Source organism: Lissotriton vulgaris, unplaced genomic scaffold (assembly GCF_964263255.1).
Source record: "Lissotriton vulgaris unplaced genomic scaffold, aLisVul1.2 SCAFFOLD_2182, whole genome shotgun sequence".
NCBI lineage: Eukaryota > Metazoa > Chordata > Amphibia > Caudata > Salamandridae > Lissotriton > Lissotriton vulgaris.
This window is the reverse complement of record NW_028254909.1, coordinates 291,076-316,874: the sequence shown is the minus strand read 5'-3', so window position 1 is coordinate 316,874 and position 25,799 is coordinate 291,076. Positions and strand designations below refer to the sequence as shown.

General features: G+C 50.6%; 1 protein-coding gene across 1 annotated transcript in view; it reads right to left on the bottom strand.

Moving 5' to 3' along the window:
• Nucleotides 1–25,799, bottom strand: part of LOC147659374 (exportin-1-like) — a 379,442-nt gene that overhangs the window by 100,353 nt on the left and 253,290 nt on the right. The window contains exons 7-8 of the mRNA XM_086951792.1: nucleotides 20,335–20,383; nucleotides 336–455 (exon numbers count right to left, since the gene is read on the bottom strand). Of these exons, the coding sequence (XP_086807918.1) occupies nucleotides 336–455; nucleotides 20,335–20,383 (169 nt within the window). The remainder of the gene's footprint in view (nucleotides 1–335; nucleotides 456–20,334; nucleotides 20,384–25,799) is intronic.

The window sequence follows — 25,799 nt, the reverse complement described above, 5'->3', positions numbered from 1 at the left end:
TGTTCTAGAGGGTGTGGACAGCTGATTGGTTGTACTTAAAGTTTGGGCTTTTTTTTTTAAAGGACAAGAACTAGGCTATTAAATTAATTGCCTATGGCCATTATAGCCTAAGTTATTTGTCAATTACGGCTTCATTATGTTACCATGGGACTCCCATCTCGACCATTTAGACTGATTTAAGCAGGAGAATATATAAAAGATATGCCAATACTGGATATGCCTATTGTACATGGCCAAGAACTTGTTGGGTTAAGTTCACAGTTTAGAAGTACATACAAACTACATAAGCATTACAAAATATTTTCAGTTTCAACTAAAATAAGAAAGGATCATACCTTGTATATTAAAGTACTAATTAACTTGGTCTCAAAGATATATCCCAGTGGAATCCAATTAAGAAACCTCAGCAAGGTTTCTAAAGTTGCATGAACAAGTGGTGCGTTTTGTGAATTTTCCTGTAAAGAAACCATTAAATAGAATTGTGATAACAGTTTTGAAAACATTCATTTGATCTAAAAAGATGCCACATGGCAAATAGAAATATTTCAATTGCAGATTAAGATAGTGGCATTTTATATTCAAACATCTTTATTAAATTTGGTAAAACATAGGAAAACACTAGGATGTAAACTGAACACAGTAAATGGAGTGTAATCGTGGGTAACAGTAATGCACAATCAAGTTAAAAAAAAAAAAGCGAAGTAAGATCCGCAAACTTCCGCGAGCAATAGTACATCTGATGGGTAGATAACTGCAACAAACCGATAAACGTAAAGGCCCATTGTCCAGGGTTCAAATTGGGTTCTAGAGCCAATTGAGACAATTCTGGGTATTCTCTACAGATTCCCTCCACTTGAGCCAGCCAAATCTTAATTTGCTTCAAGGTAGTTTAGTACTAGCCATGAAATTGTGCAACTTGTGCCATATTGATGTGGATCTGACTTTCCAGGGAGAGGCCTATTGAGGGTTTATCAGCACCACTGATATCGGACAGTCAGTTTTAACAAGTGGCAAACTTGGGGCTGCAAGTATTTTTTTTTAGTTAGTAAGGAATCGTTTACAAGCTAGATTACATAGGAGATTTAACAGATGCTTAACTATGATGATGGATGCGAGTGCCAAGGGGACCCGTGAGAAGGTAATGCATTTGTTGGCTGCATTTGAAAAAAAGAGTGATCTAATCAATTCAAAGATTATTTATCCAAAACGTTGAAAGGGTAGGGCAATAGAAGAGCATATGGGTTAAAAGCAAATGTTAGATTTAACAAGCGGGAAATGGCCTAGGCTTCAAATGTATGTAGTAGAGATGGAGTCCAGAAGGTCTTCTGTATTAACATTTATTTGGTTTATACCAGAACTGGAGTTATCTTGTGTGTGAATGGAGATTTCTTCATCTTCGTCCTATTCAGGAAGTCACCTATCCATTGATTGCATACTTTCTTTAGTAATACGACAACTTAGATTGTAGACGCTCGCAGAATGCGGATACTGTATGTCCTGATCTAGAGGATTTTATCAAAGAGTGAAAGTGAAGGCTCTTTATCATCAAATGTCTTTGTATGCTTTTAATTTCATGAAGTTATAGAAATTGAATATAGTGCATGAGAAGGTATGTTAAGTAGCTCAATAGACAAGGGTTTTTGTCCGCTCCTAACTGATAAATGGCGTTTAGCCCAGTCAGGCCAATGAAGAGATGGGGCGTCCAGCTTGACTTTGGGGTTAACTCAAATAAAGGTCAAATCAAGAGGTGCGGATATTATCCAGATGAGAATTCACCTTCAAAATAGGTGTTCTGCTGTTAAGATACATTTGGAATGTGTGGGAGAGTTCTTGCTCAGAGGGAATAAAGGAATATGCTACTTACTAGTATGCATCTGTCGTTGGCATGTAGGGCTGCTGACATTCATATCTGTGCATAGATCGCCGCCTAGTGTTGGGTCCGGATGATTGCACATTGTTGTCCTGGAAGAGTCTTCAAAGTATCACGAGATGGGTGGCTCCTCCCCTGGACTACAGTGCGCATGGGCATCCTCTCCATCCTCAGATTGTTTTTCGCCATTGAGGCAGAGATTGAGTATGATACAGTAAGTGATGTCCATGCTGGAGATTAATTCTGAGTGCTACAGCTGCGACAGGCACCGGGGAGGAGGGCGGGCGATATGAATGTCAGCAGCCCTACATGCCAAGAACAGATGCATACTGGTAAGTAGCATATTCCGTTCGAGGCATGTGGGCTGCTGAATTCATATCTGTGCATAGAATAAATAGCAGTCTCCCCCTTAGCGGTGGTTGCCCATGCCAGCTGCAGTAGTCTGATAAAGAGTTTTGAGGACAGCCTGTCCTACAGCAGCTTGCTGTTTGGAGTGTACATCTACGCAGTAATGTTTAGTAAATGTATGGTGGACCATGTGGCTGCTCTACATATATCCTCTAGAGAGAACACTTCAGTGTTGAATGCGCTGGCGGGGGAACTATTATTGTGTGTTCAGCTTTTTGATAACAAATCTGTATGCACTTAACAATCTATCTGGCTATACCGGATTTGGAAATGGGGTTGCCTTTGTGCTGTGGTGAAAAGGCAACAAACAGTTGCTTAGTCTTTCTGAAATCTTTTGTCCTGTCTATGTAATACAGGAGAGCTCTTTTAACATCTAGTGTGTGCAGAGCTCTGTCTACCACTGAATCTGGATTTGGGAAGAATACTAGCAGTTCTATTGTCTGGTTAATGTGGAACTGTGATACCACCTTAGGCATAAATTTAGGGTTAGTACGTAGCACCACCCTATTAGCATGAATCTGTATGAAAGGCTCTTGAATAGTCAGGGGCTTGAAGCTCACGAACTCGTCTTAGCGATGTGATCGCTACGAAAAAGGCCACTTTCCATGTGAGAAATTGTATCTCACAAGAGTGTAGAGGTTCAAAAGGTGGTCCCATTAGTCTGGTTAGAACTACATTCAGAATCCAGACAGGTGAAGGCGGGTGTCTAGGAGGAATCACTCGTTTGAGTCCTTCCATAAAGGCTTTAATGGCTGGCACTCTGAAAATGGAAAGTTGCTGCCTGTTCTGAAGATAAGCGGCTATTGCAGCTAAGTGTATACGTATGGAACTATATGCCAGATTGCATCTGTGTAGATGTAACAAATAACATGATGTTTTGAGTTGATGCATCCAGCGGATTTATGTCATTGTTACAATAAATGACAAATCAATTCCATTTTGCCGCATAGCATGCCCAGGTTGTAGGCCTTCTTGCCTCCTTGGTAATATTCACACAGTCAGGGGGCAGGTTCAGGTAGCCAAACTCTAGGACTTCAGGAGCCATATCGCAAGGCTCAACTGCTGCGGATCTGGGTGCTGAATGTCTCCATGGCTCTGAGTGCGGAGACTGGGTGCGAGTCGCAGTCTTTGATGAGGCACCACGGAAAGTTCTAGGAACGTGGTGTACCATGCTTGCCTCGCCCATGTTGGAGCAACAAGGATGAGTGTCATCGAGTGCTGTCGCAGTTTGCGTGCCACTAGCGGTACGAGTGGAGCTGGGGGAAAAGCGTATGCAAATTTGCCTGACCAGTTCATCCAGATCGCATTGCCCTGAGACTGCAGGTGTGGGAACCTGGCGGCGAAGGTGTGGCATTTTGCGTTTTCCTTTGTGGCGAACAGGTCTATCTCTGGATGACCCCACTGCTGGAAATACGGTTGTAGCACTGAGGGATGTATCTCCCACTCGTGCATCTGGTGGCTGTGTCTGCTGAGCAGATCCGCCATCTGGTTGTCCTTGCCTGGGAGGTGTTCCGCCATGAGGAACATGTTCCTCTGAATGGCCCACTTCCACATGCTTTGAGCTAGATGTGACAACTGTGGAGAGCGTGTCCCTCCCTGCTTCTGGATGTAGTACATTGCGGTCATGTTGTCCGTCCGGAACAACACGACTTTGTTGCACAAATGCACTTTGAACGCCTTCATTGCCATGAAGATTGCCATCAGTTCCAGCAGGTTTATGCGCATTTTCTTCTGCAGTGTCGTCCATAGTCCCTGCACGGTGTAATGGACATGCGCCCCCCACCCCAGGAGAGATGCGTCCGTCGTCAGCACTATTTGTGGTACAGGCTCTTGGAACGGTTGTCCCTTGCAAAGGTTTTGTGGATTCCACCAATGCAGAGAGTTGTATGCACGACCGGTCACCAACACTAGGTCTTTTAACTGACCTTGAGCCTGGTTCTACTGCCGTGCTAAACACTCCTGAAGCTGACGCATGTGTAGTCTCGCGTGAGGGACTATGAAGATGCAGAGAGGCCATCATGCCTATCAACTGCATAAACACCTGTGCTGGGAGCGAGTGTTGGGGTCTGAATTTCTGAATCAGCAATTGCATGCTGTGAATCCTTACTGAGTTTGGTTGTGCCTTTGCTGCCAGAGTGTCTATTGTCGCTCCTAGGTACTGTTGTACATGGGGGGGTTGAAGATGGAACTTTGGATAATTCAGTGAAAAACCTAGGAGGTGAATGGTGCGGGACATGTGGCTGGCACATTGCTGGGCTGACTTTGCTTTGAGAAGCCAGTCGTCCAGATAAGGGTAGACATGAATGTGTTGTCTCCGAAGGTGTGCAGCTACTGTCGCCAAGCATTTGGTAAACACTCTGGGGGCTGTTGTCACCCCGAAAGGCAGGACCTTGAACTGGTAATGCTGGTTTTGTATGGTGAACTTGAGATATTTCCTGTGTGCCGGGTGTATAGGTATGTGGAAATATGCGTCCTTCAGGTCTAAAGTTGCTAGGAAATCTCCCTGACTGAGCAATGGTAGGATTTGCTGCAAAGTGAGCATGTGAAAATGTTCTGACAAGATGTATTGGTTTAGGGGTCTGAGGTCTAGTATGGGCCTGAGAGACCAGTCCTTTTTTGGAATTAAGAAGTACAGCGAGTACACCCCTGTACCTTGCTGGTCTAAAGGCACGAGTTCTATGGCCCCTTTTTGCAGCATACAGATGACCTCTTGCTGCAATAACTGTATGTGCTCTGCGGACATAGGACGGTGTCTTGGGGGTATGTTGAGTGAAGGTTAGTTCTAGACAATAGCCGTATTGGATAAGTTGTCTCATCCACTTGTCTGTGGTAATGCCTTCCCAGACTGGCAGGAACTGCTGAAGTCCTCCCCCGGCCGGTGTTACATGGTCTGGGGGCAGTGACAAGAAGTCACTGTTTAGTATTGGCGGAGGATCTGGTGTTATTATTTCCCCGTCCTCTGCCTTTGGTGCTGTTGCCACGATATCCACCCCTATTGTTTTTGTTATAGGTGGTCTGTGTGCCTCCTTTGTTGTATTGGGCTTGCTGGGATGCCGACCTCTAGAGGTTCCTCTGTTACTGGAGCGAAGAAAGGAACCTTCCCTGAACTGTTGGGACTGCAAAGCTCCCATGGATTTGGCAGTCTCCGTGTCCTTTATTTTTTCTGGGGTTGTGTCCACATCAGGACCAAATAAATAGTCAGGGTTAACAGGCTTATTCAGTAATGTTGTTTGAATCTCAAACTTGAACCCAGAGATGCGTAACCAGGCATGCCTCCTGAGCATCACACTTGTATTGATGGCCCTAGCTGCTGTGTCTGCTGCATCTAGCGCACATTTAATGGAAGCGTTTGATATCAGTTTCCCCTCCTGTATCAGCATTTCTTCTCGCTCCTTATAAGCATCAGGCAAGTGTTGTAATAGTTGCTCTAATGTGTCGTAATGAGCCCTATCATATCTGGCTAATAGGGCCTGTGTATTTGAAGTTCTCCAAATATTTGCTGCTTGAGCAGCTACTCGTTTTCCAGAAGCTTCCAAGATTTTGGATTCTTTGTCCGGAGGAGGAGCATCACCAGTTGTTTGAGAGTTTGCTCTCTTACGAGCATTTGACACTACGAGGGAGTCCAATGGCAACTGACCCTTGATATATGTAGGGTCTACAGGTGCAGGCCGGTATTTCCTTTCAATTCTTGGGTTCACAACTCTTGCGGTTTCCTTGAAAATGTCACCAGTATGTTTGAGGACACCCTTTAGCATTGGCAATGTCTTCACTGATCTTTCTGAAGTTCAGAAGAACAAGTTACTTACCTTCGGTAACGATATATCTGTAAGAAACATTAGTTAGTGTTAGATTCCTTACCTTAGAATATCCCCAGGCGTCAGTCTGGATCCGGAAACTTTTGCGTAGCAGTACCCCTGCGCGTCGGTAGGCGTCGTCTGCAGGCGTCCCCTGCGGCTCCGCGTCCGTCGTCGGCGTCGTGCGCCGTGATGACGTCGCTGGAGTACATAGACGCCGCCTCCGCGCGCTGACGTCAGTTCTTTGCACACAGCTGTTCCGCGCCAGGAGACGCAGAGCCATGAGAGAACCAACACTGGTGCCATGTACAAACTAGGGCCCTGAAAGGGATGACCTGAACCCTAGGTATCAGTTCGCAGAACGGGGAGGATGGGTGGGTTCGGTAAGGAATCTAACACTAACTAATGTTTCTTACAGATATATCGTTACCGAAGGTAAGTAACTTGTTCATCTGAAAGAAACACGTTAGTGTTAGATTCCTTACCTTAGAATACATACCTCAGCAATACCAACCCCGGTGGTGGGTCTGCGAACCAATACAAAACTACACCAGAAAGTCCTGGAGGACAGAACGGCCAAAGAAGCCATCCCTCCGGACTTGACTGTCCAGGCAGTAGTGCCTCGCAAAGGTGTGCAGCGAGGCCCACGTAGCCGCCTGGCAAATGTCCTGCAAGGGGACTCCCCGGCCCAGGGCAGTAGAAGCCGCCGTGGCCCGAGTGGAATGGGCCCTCAGCCCAACAGGAGGCTCCTTCCGAGCCAAAGAGTAGCACGCTTTGATGCAGAGGACGACCCATCGAGAGATGGTTCGTTTACAAACCGCCCGTCCCTTCTTCGCACCCACGTAGCCAACAAACAGTTGGTCATCCACCCGGAACTGGCGTGTGCGATCCATGTAAAATGAAAGCGCACGTTTTGGGTCCAGACGATGGAGCCGCTCTTCATCCTTTGAAGGATGCGGAGGCGGGAAGAAGGAAGGGAGGGTGATGGACTGCCCGATGTGAAAGGCCGAAACAACCTTGGGCAGGAAAGAAGGTCTAGTCCTCAGAACCACCTTGTCAGGATGAATGGACAGGAAAGGAGGTTGGACAGAAAGAGCCTGGAGCTCACTCACCCTCCTGGCAGAGGTGATGGCAACCAGGAAAGCCGTCTTTAAAGTCAGGAGACGGAGAGGGCAAGAATGAAGGGGCTCAAAGGGAGCACACATCAGGAAAGTTAGAACCAGGTTCAAATCCCACTGAGGCATCACAAACGGAACAGGTGGAAACATGTGAGTGATGCCTTTCAAGAATCAAGTTACAATCAGGGATTTGAACAAAGAAGGCTGATCAGGAAGCCTCAAAAAGGCTGAAAGGGCAGAAAGGTAGCCCTTGATAGTGCCCAGAGCAGAGCCCTGCTGGGCAAGAGAAAGAAAAAACAGAAGAACCTCCGAAAGAGGGGCAGAAAGAGGATCCACAGCCTTTGCTGTGCACCATGCCACAAATCTGTTCCACCGACAGGCGTATACCGACTTAGTGGAGGGACGCCTGGCTGCCAGAATAACATCACAGACTTCAGGAGGCAAGTCAAATGGCCTCAACTGCCGCCGCTCAATCTCCAAGCATGGAGGTGGAGACTGGACAGGTTCGGGTGGAGGACCGTCCCCTGCTGCTGCGACAGAAGGTCCTCCTGAAGGGGCAGGCGGATCGGGGGACCGACTGACATGCTGAGTAGCTCGGGATACCAGTACCTTCGAGCCCAGTCCGGAGCCACAAGGATAACTTGGGCCCGGTCGCGCCTGATCTTCTTCAGCACTCTGGGCAGAAGTGGTATAGGCGGAAAGGCGTATAACAGACCGCAACTCCACTCGCGCCGAAAGGCGTCGCCGTGCAAGTGCCGTCTTGGAAACTCCAACGCGCAGAACTGATGACATTGCGCGTTCTCTTCTGTGGCGAATAGATCTAACCAAGGCTCTCCCCATTGCAGAAAGATGCCTTGCGCCACGTCCGAGTTCAGACGCCATTCGTGATCCATCGAGCACCGACGGCTGAGTTCGTCCGCCCTGGCGTTCAGAGAACCTGCCAGGTGTTGAACCGTCAGAGTCACGCCCTGACGTTCCAGCCATTGCCAGAGGCGCAGAGCCTCCTGGCAAAGGGTCCACGACCCCACTCCGCCCTGTTTGTTGCAGTACCACATGGCAGTGGTGTTGTCGGTGAACACCTGCACCACACTCCCGTTGACAAAGGGGAGGAATGCCTTCAGTGCCAGACGAATCGCCCGCAGCTCCAACAGATTGATATGGAGCCGGGACTCCGCCGGAGACCAGATGCCTCTGATCTCTGCCTCTCCCAAGTGGCCACCCCAGCCCTGGAGGGACGCGTCCGTCACGACAACGTGCTCCGGTTGGGGAAGGGAGAGGGACTTGCCCCTGACCCAATCGCGGTCCGTAAGCCACCACTGCAGTTGTCTCGCAGTGCCCTCCGAGATCAAGACGTGGTCGGACAAGTTGCCCTGATGCTGGGCCCACTGAAACTTCAGGTCCCACTGCAGAGCCCGCATCCGCCACCTGGCGTGATGCACCAGAAGGATGCAGGAAGCCATCAGTCCCAGCAGCCGCAGCGTCAACCTGACCGAGACTCGGGATAGCGGCTGAAAGATGGGAATCAAAGCCTGAATATCCCGAACCCGCCGTTCCGGAGGATAAACCCGAAACTGCGCCGAGTCCAGAACCGCTCCGATGAAAAGGAGCTTTTGAGAGGGACACAGGTGTGATTTCGGCACGTTGATGGAGAACCCCAGGTCGTGCAAGAGGTCTGCCGTCATCTGAAGGTGGTGGACGACTGTCTGGGGCGAGCCCGCCTTCAACAACCAGTCGTCTAGGTAGGGGAAGACTGAAACCCCTAACCTGCGCAGATGGGCTGCGACCACCGCCATCACCTTTGTGAACACCCGTGGGGCGCTGGTAAGGCCGAAGGGGAGCACGATAAACTGAAAGTGCTCCTGGCCTACCGTGAACCGCAGGTAACGCCGGTGGGCCGGCAGGACGGGGATGTGAAAATAGGCGTCCTGCAAGTCCAACGCTACCATCCAGTCTTGCGGGTCTAGAGCAGCCAAGACCTGAGCTAACGTCAACATCTTGAACTTCTCCTTCCGGAGGAAGCCGTTGACGTTCCTTAGATCCAAGATAGGACGTAGGCCCCCCTTGTCCTTCTTGGGCACCAGAAAGTAGTGGGAATAACAACCACGCCCTACTTCTGGCCCAGGAACGCGCTCGATGGCCCCCTTGGCCAAGAGGGCCGTAACTTCCTCCTGCAGAAGTGTCAAGTGGTCCCCCGACACACGGTGGTTCTGCGGTGGCATGGCTGGAGGAGAGGTCTCGAAGGGGAGGGAGTAGCCCCTTCGGACAATTTGCAGCACCCACCTGTCCGAAGTGATCGTGCGCCAGTGAGCGTGGTGATGGCGAACCCTGCCACCCACTGGCGTCATATGGGGCCGAAAGCACGGACTAGGAGGATTTTGGGGTAGATGCTGCGGGGGAAGGTGTGGTCTGACCCCGCCGTTGTCCCCGACCGCCACCACGGCGGTTTCCACGGCCGCCACCGCGTTGGAAGGATTGTTGCGGCGCGTGGCTGGCAGCACGTGTGGGGGCGCCCCTTCCTTGGCCACGAAAGGGACGAAACGAACCCGGTTGCTGACGCTGGGTCGAGAGACCCAAGGACTTGGCCGTGACCCTGGAGTCCTTGAAGCGTTCCAGCGCGTGGTCCGCTTTGTCACCGAACAGGTGACAGCCATCAAACGGCATGTCCATCAGGGTATTTTGGACATCAGCCGAAAAATTGGCGGATCTCAGCCAGGCGTGACGACGAATCGCCACCGTCGTAGACATAGCCCTGCCCAGCGAGTCGGTCGTATCAAGACCACACCGAATTGAATATTTCGCTGCATCTCGGCCCTCAGCTACAGCTTGACCGAGCTTTGCCCGCACCTCCATGGGGCATTCTGGCAGCAGCTCCGCGACCGTATCCCACACAGAGTGGGTGTAGCGGCCCAAGAGGCAGGCGGTGTTGCAAGACCGCAGGCCCAAACTAATGGACGAGAAGACCTTTTTGCCAAACTGGTCATACCTCTTGGATTCCCGGTCGGGCGGGGCCGACGGGAATGCGGACTGGGAGGTCGAGGCCTGGATCACCAGACTCTCAGGAGTGGGGTGGGTAGACAGGTACTTGGGGTCGTCCGGACAAGGACGGTGGCGCCTGGCCACGTTCCGATCAACAGGCGCACCTGAAGCGGGCCTGGACCACGTGCCCAACAGAACGTCAGACAAGGCTTCATTAAACGGCAGCAGAGGCTCCAATGGGCATGACTGCGGTTTGAAGACCTCGGTGAGGATGTTAGGCCTCACGGCCGCGACAGGGAGCTCAAGGTTTAAGGCCTTGGCAGCCCTCATCAGCACCACAGAATAGGCAGCTCCCTCCACCGATGCCACGGTTGGAGGAGAGATCAAACCAGGGTTAGGGGAGTCGTCCAAACCACTGGCATCCCCCAAGTCACCTGTCCAGTCCGGGTCATACTGGCACTCGCGAGCCAGAGGGTCCTCGGACCCCTCCCAACCTTCACCGTACTCCTCATCCTCTCCGTATTCGGAGTCAATGATGAAGACCGGCTCCTCGGGGTTCATGGGCCCCATCGGCGCCGGGACCGGCGTCGATCGACGCCCGTCCGGCGCCGCGTCCGGCGTCGGAGAAGGTAAGGGGACGGCGCCGCCCGGAGCCGGCGTCGGAACCCCACCGCCGGCCGGAACCGGCAGCGGAGAACCGGCGCCGCGCGGGGGCGGCGTCAGGGGTAACCCCGATGGCAACGGCGCCGGGGAGGCCGGAAGACCAGCCGGCGCCGATCCCGAAGGTCCCTGCGGCGCCGGGGTCGGAGCCGTCGGCGGCGCCGGGGCCGGAGCACCCGACGGCGCCGAGGCAGGGACACCCGAACCGCCAGGGCCCCCAGACGGTAGCACTGGGCCCGAAGGCGCCGTAGGCCCCGTCGGAGAAGCGAGCGCCCTCATGGCCATGAGGAACGCTTCGATCTCCTCAGGCGTCGCACCATGCCCAGGGACCGGAGGGTATGAGGCAGGCCGCGCCGGCGACTCTCGCGGAGCCGCGGGGTTGGGGTCACCCGAGCCCCCGGCCGCATCGGGCGAGCGTCGGGGGGAGTCGGGGGTACGATGACGACGCCCCGACTTCTTGTGCTTCTTACCTGACGAGGATGACGAGTGGCGTCGACTTCCGGAGCGCCCGGCGCGGCTCCGCGACCGCTCCCTCGAACGCACTCTCGACCTCCGGCCGGACCGGGACCGCTCCCGGTCCCGACGTGGGGCCGACACCCGGAGCTCCAGTAGCTTGCGGGACCGCTCCCGTCTAGCCTTGTTGGTAAGGGCCCGGCAGTCGACGCAGGAGTCCACGTCGTGGTCGGGGCCCAGACACCGGAGGCAGAGGCGGTGATGGTCTGTGACCGACATCGTGCGCTCACAGCCATCGCAATTCTTAAATCCTGGCATCCTATCAGGCACAATAGAGAAAAAGGACAATCGAAAAACTTGGTCAAAAGACCGGAGTACTGCTCTTCAGATCTGCGTCCACTGGCGCGGAAAAAAGAAGAACTGACGTCACAGCGCGCGGAGGCGGCGTCTATGTACTCCAGCGACGTCATCACGGCGCACGACGCCGACGACGGACGCGGAGCCGCAGGGGACGCCTGCAGACGACGCCTACCGACGCGCAGGGGTACTGCTACGCAAAAGTTTCCGGATCCAGACTGACGCCTGGGGATATTCTAAGGTAAGGAATCTAACACTAACGTGTTTCTTTCAGATAGTGTCAAACAAAAAGTCTTCCTCTATTGGGTCAGCATGCATTTCCACATCATGATTATGTGCTGCCCTTTCAATTAACGCGTTAAACGCAGCCATATCTTCAGTTGGCGAGGTCTTGACCGTGTAGGATTGAGTGTCAGGCGCGGTGTGTGGCTCACCCGGGTCAACAGGGTCAGTGCAGGGTTGAGATTCCTCTTGATCTGTGTCAACAGGATAAATAAATAATTCCTCATAGCCTTCCCCCACATCCTCATTAGTACATGTGGGTGAATATGTATATTCTTGTCCATAGGACTCCACAGGCTCAAAAAGAACTGGGGAGGTGGAAGAGTCCCTTTTCTTTTTGAGTGGTATTTTCTATGACTCCATAGGATTTTCTGGTATGATCTTTCTTTTATAAATAGTGAGTCTGCCAGAGTCTGAGTCGATGAACAGTTTGACAACTTCTTGGCCGTTTCGATGCTTTGTTTCGGCTCGAACGCCTTAGGTCGTGCAGTCTGAGCAGTCCAAATTTAATCGGTGGCTTAAGCATTGGAGACTGGCGCACTTTCTTAGAGTGTGGCGCCGTCTTCGATCCGACACAGACTTAACCTTGTCACCAGTTCGTTTCTGGCCTAGCGTCGACTCGAGCTCTTGGTGCGCAGCAGGCACGCTCTTTTGCTTCGACTTGATGTGCTGTTTGGAGCCTATCTTGGTCTTCGACTCGAGGGTTCTAACGACCATTGGTGTGGAGGCTTGAAGCTTCGGATCGAGAGTCTCTTGAGACTGTTGTCCCTGGTTTGTGTCGCCGTCTTTACGTCTATGGTGTCAGTCCGACGTGCTTGACCGTAGTCACCGGCTTTGGCGCCCCGATCTTCGGGTCGACCCCCTTTTGTGACCCCGAAGGGTCGATAACACTCTTCTTTTTTTATTGGAGCCGATGAATCCGAAGTAGTCGATCCGAGGACTGTCTTTAGCAGTTTCGGTTTCGATTGTGATTGTCGGTTTCGTTTTTACTATCGACTGTGGTTGAACGACCGATGGCTCTTTTGACATACTCTTAGCCGGGCCTTGACGCGGGGCTATAGAATGTTGTTGAAGATCTTGGCAAAGGCCTTCCGGCGATGCCTCGACCTGAGCCTTTGAAAGTTCAGTGTCATCATTGGCCCCTGTAACTGCGGTTGGGCCTTGCTCATCGCTCGAGTTGTCATCGACGGCTCAGATGGCCTGTGCGTCATCCCCTACCTCGACAAAGTCTTAATCCTCAACGTTTTCTTCTTCTTCGTCCTCATCGTAGTTAGAGTTTTGCTCCGAAGCAGGATCCGACTGTTCAGGATTCTCCTCTTAGACGCCCTCGTCGTCTTCGGCCTCGAAGATGTTCTCTGGGTCGGGCACTGTTCTCTGCGCCGACTGTCTCGCCACGCACTGAAGCCTAAGCGTCTTCTTTGACCTGAACCGAGAACAGGCCAAGTAGCTGGCCTCGTCGTGGTCTAGAGATAGGCATTTATTGCACACCGGGTGCACATCGATGTGAGGGTATTTAGAGTTGCAAACGGGGCATCGTTTAAACGGGCTCCGTTCCATAGTCGATCGTTGATGGGGCCTTTGGTGTCGAAAAAAGCCACGCGGCCTTCGACGTCCAGCTCGAAGAACTGAAACAAGTACACGGCACCGAGCGAAAGACGATACCGAAGCCCCGAAGGACTTTTGGCCTTGTAAAAAAAAGTTTATCGATTCCGAACTTGAGTTAAGAAAAGTACATCTGAACCCAATGTCGGAAAAAAACAATCTGAAGATGGAGAGGATGCCCATGCGCACTGTAGTCCAGTGGAGGAGACACCTATCTCGTGATACTTCGAAGACTCTTCCAGGACAACAATGTGCAATTATCCGGACCTCCTCGTGGTGTTTACCCATTCGAGCTCGGGCTGTGGACGGTGGATGCAGCGGGGTGGATTAGCGGTGTCAGGCCTGAGCCAGAGGTTGCAGGTGAACTAATCTTGTGTTTGCAGGTGAACAAATCTTGTGTTTACAGGTGACAAAGCCTTTGTGGTTGAAGGCAGGCCGGCCCCTCTAGGATTTGAGGTTGCTAGCTGCGGAACACCAGGATTTCGCAGGAGCAGGTTTGAGGTGGAAACAGGTCGGTATGGCTGGGGCCAAGTCAGAGGGCCTCTTGCTCTAGTTAGCTGCTGCTCGGTTGTTCGGTCCTATTAGTTTCTTCTCGTCTGAAGCAGCAAGGTTCAGGGGTGCCCCTAAATACTAGATTTAGGGGTGTTACAGGTAGGTAAAAGGTAGGGACCAATGGGTCCCTTCCCCGGGGTGGGTACACCCCCTATTATGCCACCCTCCAGTGAAGGGGGGCACGAGCCTGTCACTGTTTGGCTGAGCCCCCCAATCTGCAAGACTGTGGGGACTAAGCTGTGCTTCACCTCCCTCTCCCCCACCTGGGGACAGAGCTGTGCTTCACCTCCCCTCCCCCACCTGAGGGGTGGAGTCGGAAGAGGTGGCCACACCTCTTCCCTTGATGTTGTCTGCGTTTCGCCCGCCCAAAGCGGGGGTCAGAACGAGTGGGGACCAGTTCTTGAAAGCAACAAGTGGCCTGGGGAAGCTCACAAGACGGCAAGCCTTTGAAGCTGCCCCTTCGTGAACACTGCCCATCCTGGGGGAGGAGGCATTGCACCTCATCCCAGGATGTGCATGGTTTCAGGCCCCAGAGAGTACTACCTACGGGTCCAGAAACAGGTCTGGTGGTGGCAGCTGAAAGCAGCCATTCAGCCTGGATATTAGTGGGGGTTAGTTTTCAGGAGTCATCTCTTAAGATACCCAGTGTGCATTTTTCATCTAATACCACACTAGCATTAGTATGTGTTTAATGTGCTGAGAAGTTTGATACCAAACTTCTCAGTTTTCAGTGTAGCCATTATGGTGCTGTGGAGTACGTAATGACAAATTCCCAGCACCATAATATCTTAATGGAAGCACTGCACTTACATTGTCTAAGAATGGCCTTAGACACCGTAGAGCAGAGGTCTTCAAACTTGTTGATGAGGAGACCCCCTTGAAAAACCTTTTTAGGCTTAAGGACCCCCTTCCAACAAAAGTTTCTAGAAACTGGTACTCATCAACAACTATCGACAGCCATAAATGCGCTTGTTAGACCTCATCACATCCATCCATCCATCCATCATTCATCAACCCACACATTCATCCATCCTTCATCCATCCACCCGTTCATCCTTCCATCCATAAATCCATCCATCCATCCATCCATCACCCATCCACCCTTCCATCAATCCACCCATCATTCATCCACCCACCTTTTCACACATCCATCATTCATCCATGCAACCTTTTATCATCCATCCTTCATCCATCCATCCATCGACCCTTTCATCCTTCATCCACCCACCCTTTCATCCATCCATCCACCAATCATTCATCCACCCACCTTTTCACCCATCCTTCATCCATCCATGCAACCATTTATCCATCCATACATCCATCCATCCTTCATCCATCCACCCCTTCATCCATCCATCCACCCTGTCATCCATCCACTCATCATTCATACACCCACCTTTTCACACATCCATCCATCCTTCATCCACCCTTTCATCCTTACATCCATCATTCATCCGTCCACCCTTTCATCCATCCTTCCATACATCCATTCACCCTTTCATCCTCCCATCCATCCTTCATCCGTCCACCCTTTCATCCATACATCCATCCACCTTTTCATCCTTCCATTCATACATTCATCCTTCATCCATCATCCATCTACCCTTTCATTCACATTTTCTGTGCCTCTCTCATGGGGTGGGGGGGGGGGTCAATATCCCTCAGCGTCTTCCTTTGTCTCTCAAGGGAGGGCACCGCTGTGTCTCCCTGCAGGGGGCAGGGGGGGAGACAGGCTGTAACAACATCTCACCGCGAAGAACAGACCCTGGCACATTCCTGGGGCACAGGCGCCAGGTATGAGGGCTCGTGGGACTTGAACCAATGCTTTATGGGATGTGTCTGAGGGGGGGGGGGGGGGGGGGGTCGTTACATGTGCTTTACTGGCGGGACCCACAGCTCCAGGCACTCAACGTCCATTGAACTCAAAGGGCTACAGCCTCCGATCCCCAGCCGCCCGCCACCCCCCAACCCTTTTGTATGTGAGCCCGGCTGAAATAGCTTCAGGGACACACAAAGCCATACCAGAGTACTTCACAGGTCTTTAAAAGACCTTTTACTTGTTAATGAGGCTTTGATGTTTTTCACCCCTCAGTGTGAATTAGGCCTCCGCCATGAGCATCCTCAATCAGCCAGATGCCTCAATCAGCCAGATGCCACTAAGTTAAACCAAACAGGAACTGCACGCTCTGACAGTATCTGCGGCCCCCTTCCCAGGTCTCCACGGCCTCCCTGGGGGTGGCGCCCCACAGATTCGAGACCTCTGCCGTAGAGGTACAGGGCTCATGCACCAGTACCCTCATTACTGGTATAGCGCTGATCTATACCAGGGCAGTGAGTTGTAGGCATGACGTGTGCCATGTCAACTCTTCCCTTTGTTCTGCACCAAAACACATAGCCTGAAAAGGAAGTGAGTGAGGGTAAGGGTACAGGACCTCTGTGGGTGGCAAAATAAGTGCTGCTGCCCTTAGATGCCTTTTCTTGTCACAGTGCCCTGGGTACCTGTGGTACCATTTACCAGTGGCTGACCTGTGGCCAGAGATGCCAATTGGGTTTAGGCTTTAATGCAGTTTAACCCCTTCGCTGCTGATGACGTGCTCAGCTCGTCATCAGCCACGGGTGGCGTGTGCTGATGACGAGCTGAGCTCGTCATGTAACGCGGAAAACGGAAAACAGCCACACAGCGCAAAAATCACTGCAGCAGCGATGCGGTTAAGGGATAGAACATAGGCCCTGGGTACCTGATTAGAAGCCCAGGTCACACTCGGTCAAAGCACATCAGCAATTCAGCAAAAAGTGGGGACAACCATGCAGAAAGAGGGCACTTTCTCAAAATGGCACACAGGGATGTGTGCCATGTCGACTTGTTTGGTCTGCACCAAAACGCACAGCCTGCAATGGCAGTGTGTGGGTGTTTGATAAGGGGCCTCTCAGGCAGGCACAATATATGCTGCACCCCTTAAAAACCCACTGGTCACAAGGCCTTTGATGCAGCTGGTAAAATTACAGGGACTTACATGTGAGCATAGATGTGCCAATTGTGAAAACAAAGGCACAGTTTTGCGAAAGAACAGACCCTGGTAACCTGATTGGCATAAGATATGCATAAGATAGGCAAAAAGTTGAGAATACCCATGCAGAAAAAAAGGGCATTTTACTACATATATGCCCAAACCCTTAATATAGTTCCCCTACCTTAGGGCTGTCAAGGCCTGCTAGAGGAGTGACCAACTTATATATTGGTCAGTGCTAGTTTGCATACCACACAGGCAATGCACCATGTCAACTGTTTTGTCTGCAGCAGGCCAGGCATGCTGCAGTAGCAGTCTCAATGGCCTAGGTGAGGGGTCCCTAGGGGACCCTTTTCAATCCCAACACTGTAGGTACCCAAGTACATTTTACCAGGGACTTATAGGGAGACTGAAGGCAAACTGTTGATCAGGTTTATGAAAAGAACAAAACACTGGGGACCTGGATAGCATGGACCCAGTGCTCTACAGTCAAAGCCAGACAAAAGGTGGAGAGGTACTGCAACAAAATCCAGTTTTATCAAAAATAGCACTACCCATCTGGAGACGGTCAGCTACTGCACTGCCAGACCATTCTTTGCTTCAACATATCCCACAAATAGTTGGCCATCCACCCGGAACGTGTGTGTAGTCAAGGTAGAATGACAACGCTCTTTGAGTCCAGACAGAGTAGCTCCAAGGAAGCTGGCTCTGCACATACTATACCAAAGTGAGGTACAGTGATCTGAGTCTAGGGGATCCTCAGAGGTATAGCAGAGGCTAAAGGAGATAATACCTTAATCTAGCCTGTGGTAGAGAGATTGAGCTGTCAGACTTAGCGGGTAGTGTTATGCGTTTGAACACTGCATACAAGGTACTTTGCAGTAGAGAATGGGTTGTAAACTATTTAGAATACTTGTAATCACTTTAGATTACTTTTAAGTTCTATTTCTAGTTTGAGGTGAAACAAACAAATTACAGTCTAGGCATTACAGTAAATCAGTAGCAGGTTACCTCTTTTGAAGGCACTAAGTTACTTTGCTGTTGTCCAAGACAGGGTCAAAACTTGGACATTATTCAGAGAAAAACTCACTTACACTCCTAAGGAGAAAAACAATGTGTTACGTTTGCAGGTAAGAAAACCGTTTTGTAGTTCAGTCTTAGGCTGGTAGCATTTACACTGGGTTGGTGTCAGGTAGGTAAAGATAGCACCCTTCAGATCTACAGGGGCGGGCTGGTGTAGAGGTCAAAGGAGAGGTTAGGCTCAATGCCACCATATGGAGACAGGGGGCACTCGGAAGTGCACTGGTCACAGGTAGGTACCTGTGGTTTTTGAGTCAGGGCCCATGCTTCAAAGGTAAGCCCAAAGGGGACCACAAGTAGGCACCAGCAGCACACCCACAGGGGCAGGCAGGGTGCAAAGATCAGGCTCCAAACTGAAACCAATAGAGGACATCGGTTGGGAAGAAATGCTGCAGGCTTGGACCAGGAGGCTGGACGAAGGCGACCACTAGCTGGACAGGTAAGGTGGATACTGGGAGGAGCCCAGTGCAAATCAAAGATGCTTCAGAATCAGGAAAAAAGTGTGACGGGGTGTAACCATGCCAAAAACGGTACTTTCCTGCACTAAACCTCAAAAATAGTCAACAAAACATTGAAAAAGCAAGTAAAAAACAGGAGTATCTGTTCTCAAGAAAAGCACCAAATGGCACGGAAAGAAAAGAACTGACAGCATGCCTGGCTGGCGACTGTATAGGTAATGCAACTCGACTTCCTGCATGGACGACGCAGAAGCCAGACGTGGCATGCACAGGGGTGCTGCTCACAAAAAAAGTTCCAGATAGAGTCTGACACCTGGGAAAATTCGAAAGCCAAGGAATCTACAGCTAGAAGTCTCCATCAGATAAGCTGCATATACTATCTGGTAAGAGACCCAAGGTGAATGAAGTCTGCCTACAAGAATCTACAGGTTTCCCAGAATACTATGCATTTCTACTTAAAATATATATTTTCTATCACCCCAGGTAAGGAACTTGTGGCAGAATTATAACCGCTCTTTCTACAAATTATAGCCAGAGGGGCACGACCTTTGTTCAGAAGAAGACAAATTGATGAAGCGCCCTTTAATGCACCTGGGACACCAACCTAGAATACAGTGCAGAATGATATTAGAAAAGTGGGCACCTTTTTAAAAAGCTTGTACTTTCCCTGAAGCCTTTGAAAAAAAGGATTTAGCTAAAATGTTACTATAAAAACTATCTACTGTAATCTTATGTCAGGGATCAGATAAAGTCTGCTTGAGTGTTTGTCAGAGCTGAGCTTCCAATGTCAAACTACTTTCACCTTAGACTTCAAAGAGTATTTCAGTATCACAAAGTCCTTAGGAATTGTACTGACTGGCACAATGAATGCACAAGACAAAAGTATTAACACTTAATGGCAAGTAGACAGGATTTATCCTACCTTGCGGATCAAAGGTGAAAGCAAGGGCAACAGTAGCTTGAGGAAAGCAAGGCGAAATGTCACTATTCTGGGCAGTTTCTTGCTCAAAATTCGATGATTGGTGTGCATACACAGAATAAAGCATGACCGCCGAAAATAGATATTTACTTACCTGCAATTATGACGTTCCTATAAGGAAACGTCAACTGAAATGAAGTACTAAATTATGCATGAAGACACAACTATTCAGTACTTAAAATTATCAAGTCAGAACCCTGTAGAAGAAAGTTCATTCCAGTGCCATTAAGTTTACTCAGATTTAGCTTGGAACGAGCCTACTTAATCAAGGATACGCTTGGCTGCTGAATCATGTATTGTCAACAGGAAGTTATGCCAGTTGTGAAATATACAAAACTGCAAGACATTTTATAATGTGCTTCAGTATCCAGTTGCTTATTTGTAATGTTTGATAGAAAGGTCTCATGTTTAACATTGTATAAAAAGGTTTGAAGCCAAAGCATCCAGCTTTCTGACTTTCCAAAGAAAACACTACACCAATCAAGATGATCTTCCCTATGTATCCACCTGTCTCATCTTCAAGGACTGAGAGGTCACAAGTCAAGAGCAAAACTAAAAGCATACTGTTCAAATACATATACCTCACATCGCATGTTCAGAATATAACTCCTAGCGACAGACAAGTAGTGATAACAAAAAGATGATTAAATACTTCTATTAACTTAGAGAATTACAATTTTTTTAATTCTTAAAACAAAATTTAAAAAATAAACTAAATTCAGGTAAAGTTGACTTACCATCACAAACTGGCACAGCTGAAATATCTGTGAGAATTCATTGCACATACTAAAAATATAAAAAAGTTTTATTTAAAAAAATTGTAAGCCAATGCTGAAAACAAACAGGTTCGGCGTTATTGAACATTCAATAATAAAAGGGTAATATTCATAAAAATACATATTTAGTAAAAGCACAAAAAGGTTTACATACTGAAACACCAGCAGTCCAGTGTCAGTAACCTTAGATTCTATTACAGGACCGGAGGCTTCAGATTATGCTTCTCAAACTTTACTGCATCAACACAGCAGCCAATGAAAATATATTATTTTCGCAACAAACAATAAATTACTACATTTCCCATGAACACCATGGTTATAGGCACGCCCCCATAGTCCATAAGAACCCTCTGCGTGCGTTACACATCCTCTTTCTTTGCTGCTCAAGTCAGAGTTAAGTGCACCTCCCCTGGGTCCCCTCACTCTGCTTGGGTTTGGGTTGTTCCCTTGGGGTTTCATTTGTATTGATTTGATATGCGTTGTATGATTGAGCCATAGCTCCGTATTGAATTATTTACTATTTCTGTTGGCATTGTTGTTGCATTTTTCTCTGTCCGTTTGCGAACCACTTCAGAGCCGTTGACTTAGGACTTCAGTCTTTCGGTCCTCGCGCTTCTAGCGCTCAGGACAACGGTCTTTGGCGGGCAAGGGGGCCGCCGCGCTAACGCATACGAGCCAGATACCGGCAGCCGCAAGGCACGCAGAGGCTTCCCTCGTACGCCCTGACGCTTCTCCGGGTGGCTCTCGGCCGACGCGCGCTACCTTCACGCTTACCAATTTGGGCTAATTGTGCGGTTTTGGTAGCGTTTGGGCGGCGCGCCTCGTTCTGATCCCTTGGCTTTCTGCGAACGCATTGCACACGCGTTCCACACACCGGCGGGTCCCCTTGTGTGATCGCCAACGCTCTTGAGCCTGTTGGTTGGAAAATCTGCGAGGCCCAGAGTGTGCACACGCTCTCAGAATCAAGGGCCCAGGTCTTTGACCTTTGACTACAGCTCTGCTGAGGGGGTTTGGGAAACGTTACCGTCGAACTCGTTCAAGTGTGCCCGGGCTGACCCCCCCCGTTACCTCCCCTTTGTACCGGCAGTCGGCCAACGTCCCTTCACGATGGAGGGTTGGGTTCGCTACCCTGATGAGGAACATCAGGATGAGGAGGAGATTGTGGATGGACAGCGGGAAGCTGTTCTGGAGGATAATATCGTGGAAGCCCTGGATGCCTCGGTCCAGGCTTCGGTTTCGAAAGCTATGGAGACGCAAGTCCCGCAGACGGTGCATCAGGCGCTTGCAGAGGCTCTGCGCCCTATTCAGAAACAGCTCGAGGGTTTTGCCAAACGACATGGCTATGGGAAGAAGAAGAAATCAAAACGCAGCCACTTCTTCCGAGACGTGCTCGGCGGGTCAGCAGTGGCCGCATGCTCAGTCTCTGGCTTCCCTGCCGGCAAAAGGGCCATCGGACCAATACTACGAGGGCGGAAAGGCCAAGTCTAAACGCCCGATACCTGTGGATACGGACACGGATGCCACGAATACGGACACGGGTACCGACACCGACACCTAGGAGGAACGCCCTCCTCCCTTTAAAAAGGCCAGAACCGAACCAAATCCGGCAGAGGAGAAAATCGGGACATTCAATTTTGACCCGGCGGATATCATCCACCCCCGGTCCTCGGACTGGATCCCTCCCCCGGCGGTCGCTGAATATCTACACGAGAACCTCCACAAGCCTTTCAGCAGGGAGATCCGCAATCGTTTACAGTCGGAGTGTCCCCGGCCTGAGATTCAAGATGGCGTAGCTGACACTCCGGAGATAGACGCGAGCATGCTCACGTTCTTGCGTAAATTTTCCAAAGACCCGAAGAGGGGATTGGATAGGGCCTGGCGAGGCTGCCAGGATAAGATGTTGGATGTCGTGGGGCCCCTAGCGAAAATTCTGGAAATGGCACTAAAGGCCAAAGAGGGTCCGGACGCAGTGGACCCGGACATTCTGGCGGGCTGGGCCCAGCGCGCCATTTGCCTCGTGGGCAACGCGAACTGCGCCATCTCTTCCGAGAGGCGGAAATCCCTACTCCTTCGGATGGACAGCAACCTCACCGAGCTTGCGGAAGCGGAACCCGGGCCCCTGGCGGGGGGTTTCCTCTTTGGCGACAAGTTCGTGAAGGACGTTACTAAATATGTCGGCACCTTCACCGCCATTGACAAAGCCCAGAGCGGTATCAAGCGAGCCCTAAGCCAGGGGGTTTTCAACAGGGCCGGACGAGGCGGGGGCCGCTCGTCGGGCCGAGGATTCCAGCAAGGCTCCCAGCGTGGAGACTTTGGCCGTGGCGAGTGGGACTCCACCCGCGGTGGGACTTTCTACCCTTCCAAGCGAAGATTCTCGAAGGGCCGTTTCCAGTCGGGAAACAACAGGGCCAACTTCAAGTCCAGCCAGAACTCCGGTGAGTGTTCCAGATCTTTCCATTCTTCCATTGGGGAGACGAACGCAGCATTGCGTGGCGCAGTGGCGAGCTTTGACACAAGATGCATGGGTGCTGCAAACGATTCAGGGTTTTCAACTGGAGTTTTATTCCCGCCCAGAGCAGGGTTCTCCCCCTCCGCCTCGCCATTTTTCCCTACAAGATCACAATTTTATAAACGAAGAGGTGGAAGAATTGCTGAAGAAAGGGGCGATCGCAAGGGTTCAGAGGGGCCCTCGGTCTTTCTTCAGCAACGTCTTCCTTGTCCAAAAGAAAGGAGGCGGCAACAGGTTGGTTCTCAATCTCAGGGATTTCAACCAATACCTTACCTACAACCCTTTCAAAATGGAGGGGATCCACCTCCTGGCAGATTTGCTGCAGGAAAGGGATTGGTTTGTCCGCCTGGACCTCAAGGACGCTTATCTGTCTATCCCGATTTTCCCACCGCATCGCAGGTTTCTGCAATTCATTTGGGGCAACCAATGTTACGAATACTTGGCACTTCCCTTCGATCTCTCCTCGGCTCCATGGTGCTTCACAAAAGTGATGAAACCGGTGGTCGCCTTCCTCAGGGAAAGAGGGGTACGACTGATCATCTACCTAGACGATATATTAATTATGGCACCGGATCGAATTGGTCTCCTGCGGCATCTGAGCATGACCATGTCTTTACTCCAAAGCTTGGGTTTTGTAGTCAACTCAAAGAAATCGGTACTGGTTCCGACGCAGTCGGTGGATTTTCTGGGTTTCACGATAGATTCTCTGTCGGCTCAACTATTCCTTCCGCGGGCCAAGTTGCGGGATTTGAAATCAGAGATATGGAAGTTGTTGGACAGTCAGGTAGTGACTCTCAGGACGCTGGCCAGAATAGTGGGCATTCTGGCATCGTCCATTCAAGCGATCTTTCCAGGGCCCTTACATTACAGAGCCCTTCAAAGGCTCAAGATACAACATCTACGGAGGGGCCTCTCCTACACAGACTCGGTACCTCTCTCGGAGGAAGTACGGACGGAATTGCAGTGGTGTTTAAGTCACGTCGACGCCTGGAATGGCAGGGCGATTTTTGGGTCACAACCAGAGGTGGTGATCGAGTCCGACGCCAGCAGATGGGGCTGGGGCGCGACCTGTGGAGAAGTTTCTACAGGCGGCAGATGGTCGGCGCAGGAACTGGAATTGCACATAAATTGTCTGGAACTGTTAGCGGGGTCATTTGCGATTCGCACTTTGTCCCCGAAACAGACGTCTTGTTGCATCCTCCTCCGCTTGGACAATGTGTCGGCGGTGAGGTATATCAACAAGTTGGGCGGCACAAGGTTGTCGATGCTTGTTCACATAGCCAAAGATTTTTGGCATTATTGTCTCCAGAACCAGATTTCGGTGGTGGCGGAATATATTCCGGGCCAGGCCAATCAGGTAGCGGATTGGAATTCCAGACATCTCAGGGACTACAACGAGTGGAAGCTGCTCCCTCGTGTCTTTCGGTGGCTTCAGGCCACATGGGGCCCATTTCAGACGGACCTGTTTGCCTCCAGGCTCTCGTATCAGATTCACCGGTTCTTCAGCTGGAGACCGGATCCAATGGCGGCGGCGGCGGATGCCTTTCTCCAGGACTGGTCTCAGGGGACGCAGTATGAGTTTCCTCCCTTCCTCATGATTCCCAGGGTGATGACACAGGTAATCAGACAGAAAGCGGAGATAGTCATGGTGACTCCGTGGTGGACGTCTCAGGCTTGGTTCCCCAAGCTCTTGCAGTGGAGCTGCGATTGCCCACGGATGCTTCCGGACTCGAAATGGTTGCTGCAGGGCCCTCAGCGGGAACAGCATCCGTTGCTTCTGGAGGGCAAGCTGTCGCTGATGGCATGGAAGCTTTCCGGGAACAGTGGCAGTTGCCGGGAATTTCGGACTAAACTGCTGAGTTTATCAGACCGGCATGGGCGCCTTCCACCAGGAAACGTTATTCCTCAGCCTGGAAAAACTGGGTGGATTGGTGCGTGGGACGACGTTTGGATCCCGTGGGGGCGGAGTTGTCCCAGGTTATGAATTTCCTGACGGAAAAGGCCGGATCGGGTTTAGCGTACCGGTCGGTTAATAATTTTCGGTCGGCAATTTCGGCGGGGCATGCCCAGATAGACGGGAAACCGGTGGGCATGCACCCGATGGTATGCAAACTGTTAAAGGGCATCAGGGCTGCCAAGCCGCCCACGCCCAAATATACAGGTTTGTGGGATGTATCCTTAGTGCTTTCTTTATTCAATACATGGCCGAGTGACGCTCTTCTGTCCAGAAAGCAGCTATCGGCAAAACTGGCTATGTTATTGTGTTTATCGTCTTGCAGACGGACTTCGGATGTGAGAGCGCTCGACGTAACAGGTAGAGTGTTCACCCCGGAAGGGGTTTCCTTTCATATTACAGGTCGTACTAAAACTTTGTCACGTCACATTTCATATAATGCCTTTCCTTCAAATGACAAATTGTGTGTGGTTCATTGCTTGAAAGCTTACGAGGAATGTACTAAGGCCTTGCGGCCGCAGGGTTGTAAACAATTGTTGATTGCCATTCAGAAACCCTTCAAGCCAGTGGCTGCGGCCACGATTGCTAGATGGCTTCGTTATGTGATGGTCGAAGCTGGTGTTGATACTAGAATATTTGGTGCTCATTCTGTGAGAGGCGCAATGGCGTCGAAATCTTTTGGGTTGGGGTCAAGTATCCAAGATATCATGCGTTGTGCAGATTGGTCGTCTGAATCGACTTTCAAAACGTTTTACTATAAGCCGGTGGGAGATATTACTTCTGTTGTATTTAATCCAGCTTTAAACCAAGCATAATCTGAAGCCTCCGGTCCTGTAATAGAATCAAAAATTTGCTAGTATTCGCGCCAAGAATTTTCAATTCTATTAAGGACATGGAGGCGAGGATTATTCCACCCGGCTTAATGTCTGTATATAATACGCTTGCCCACCTTGTATTTCAGTG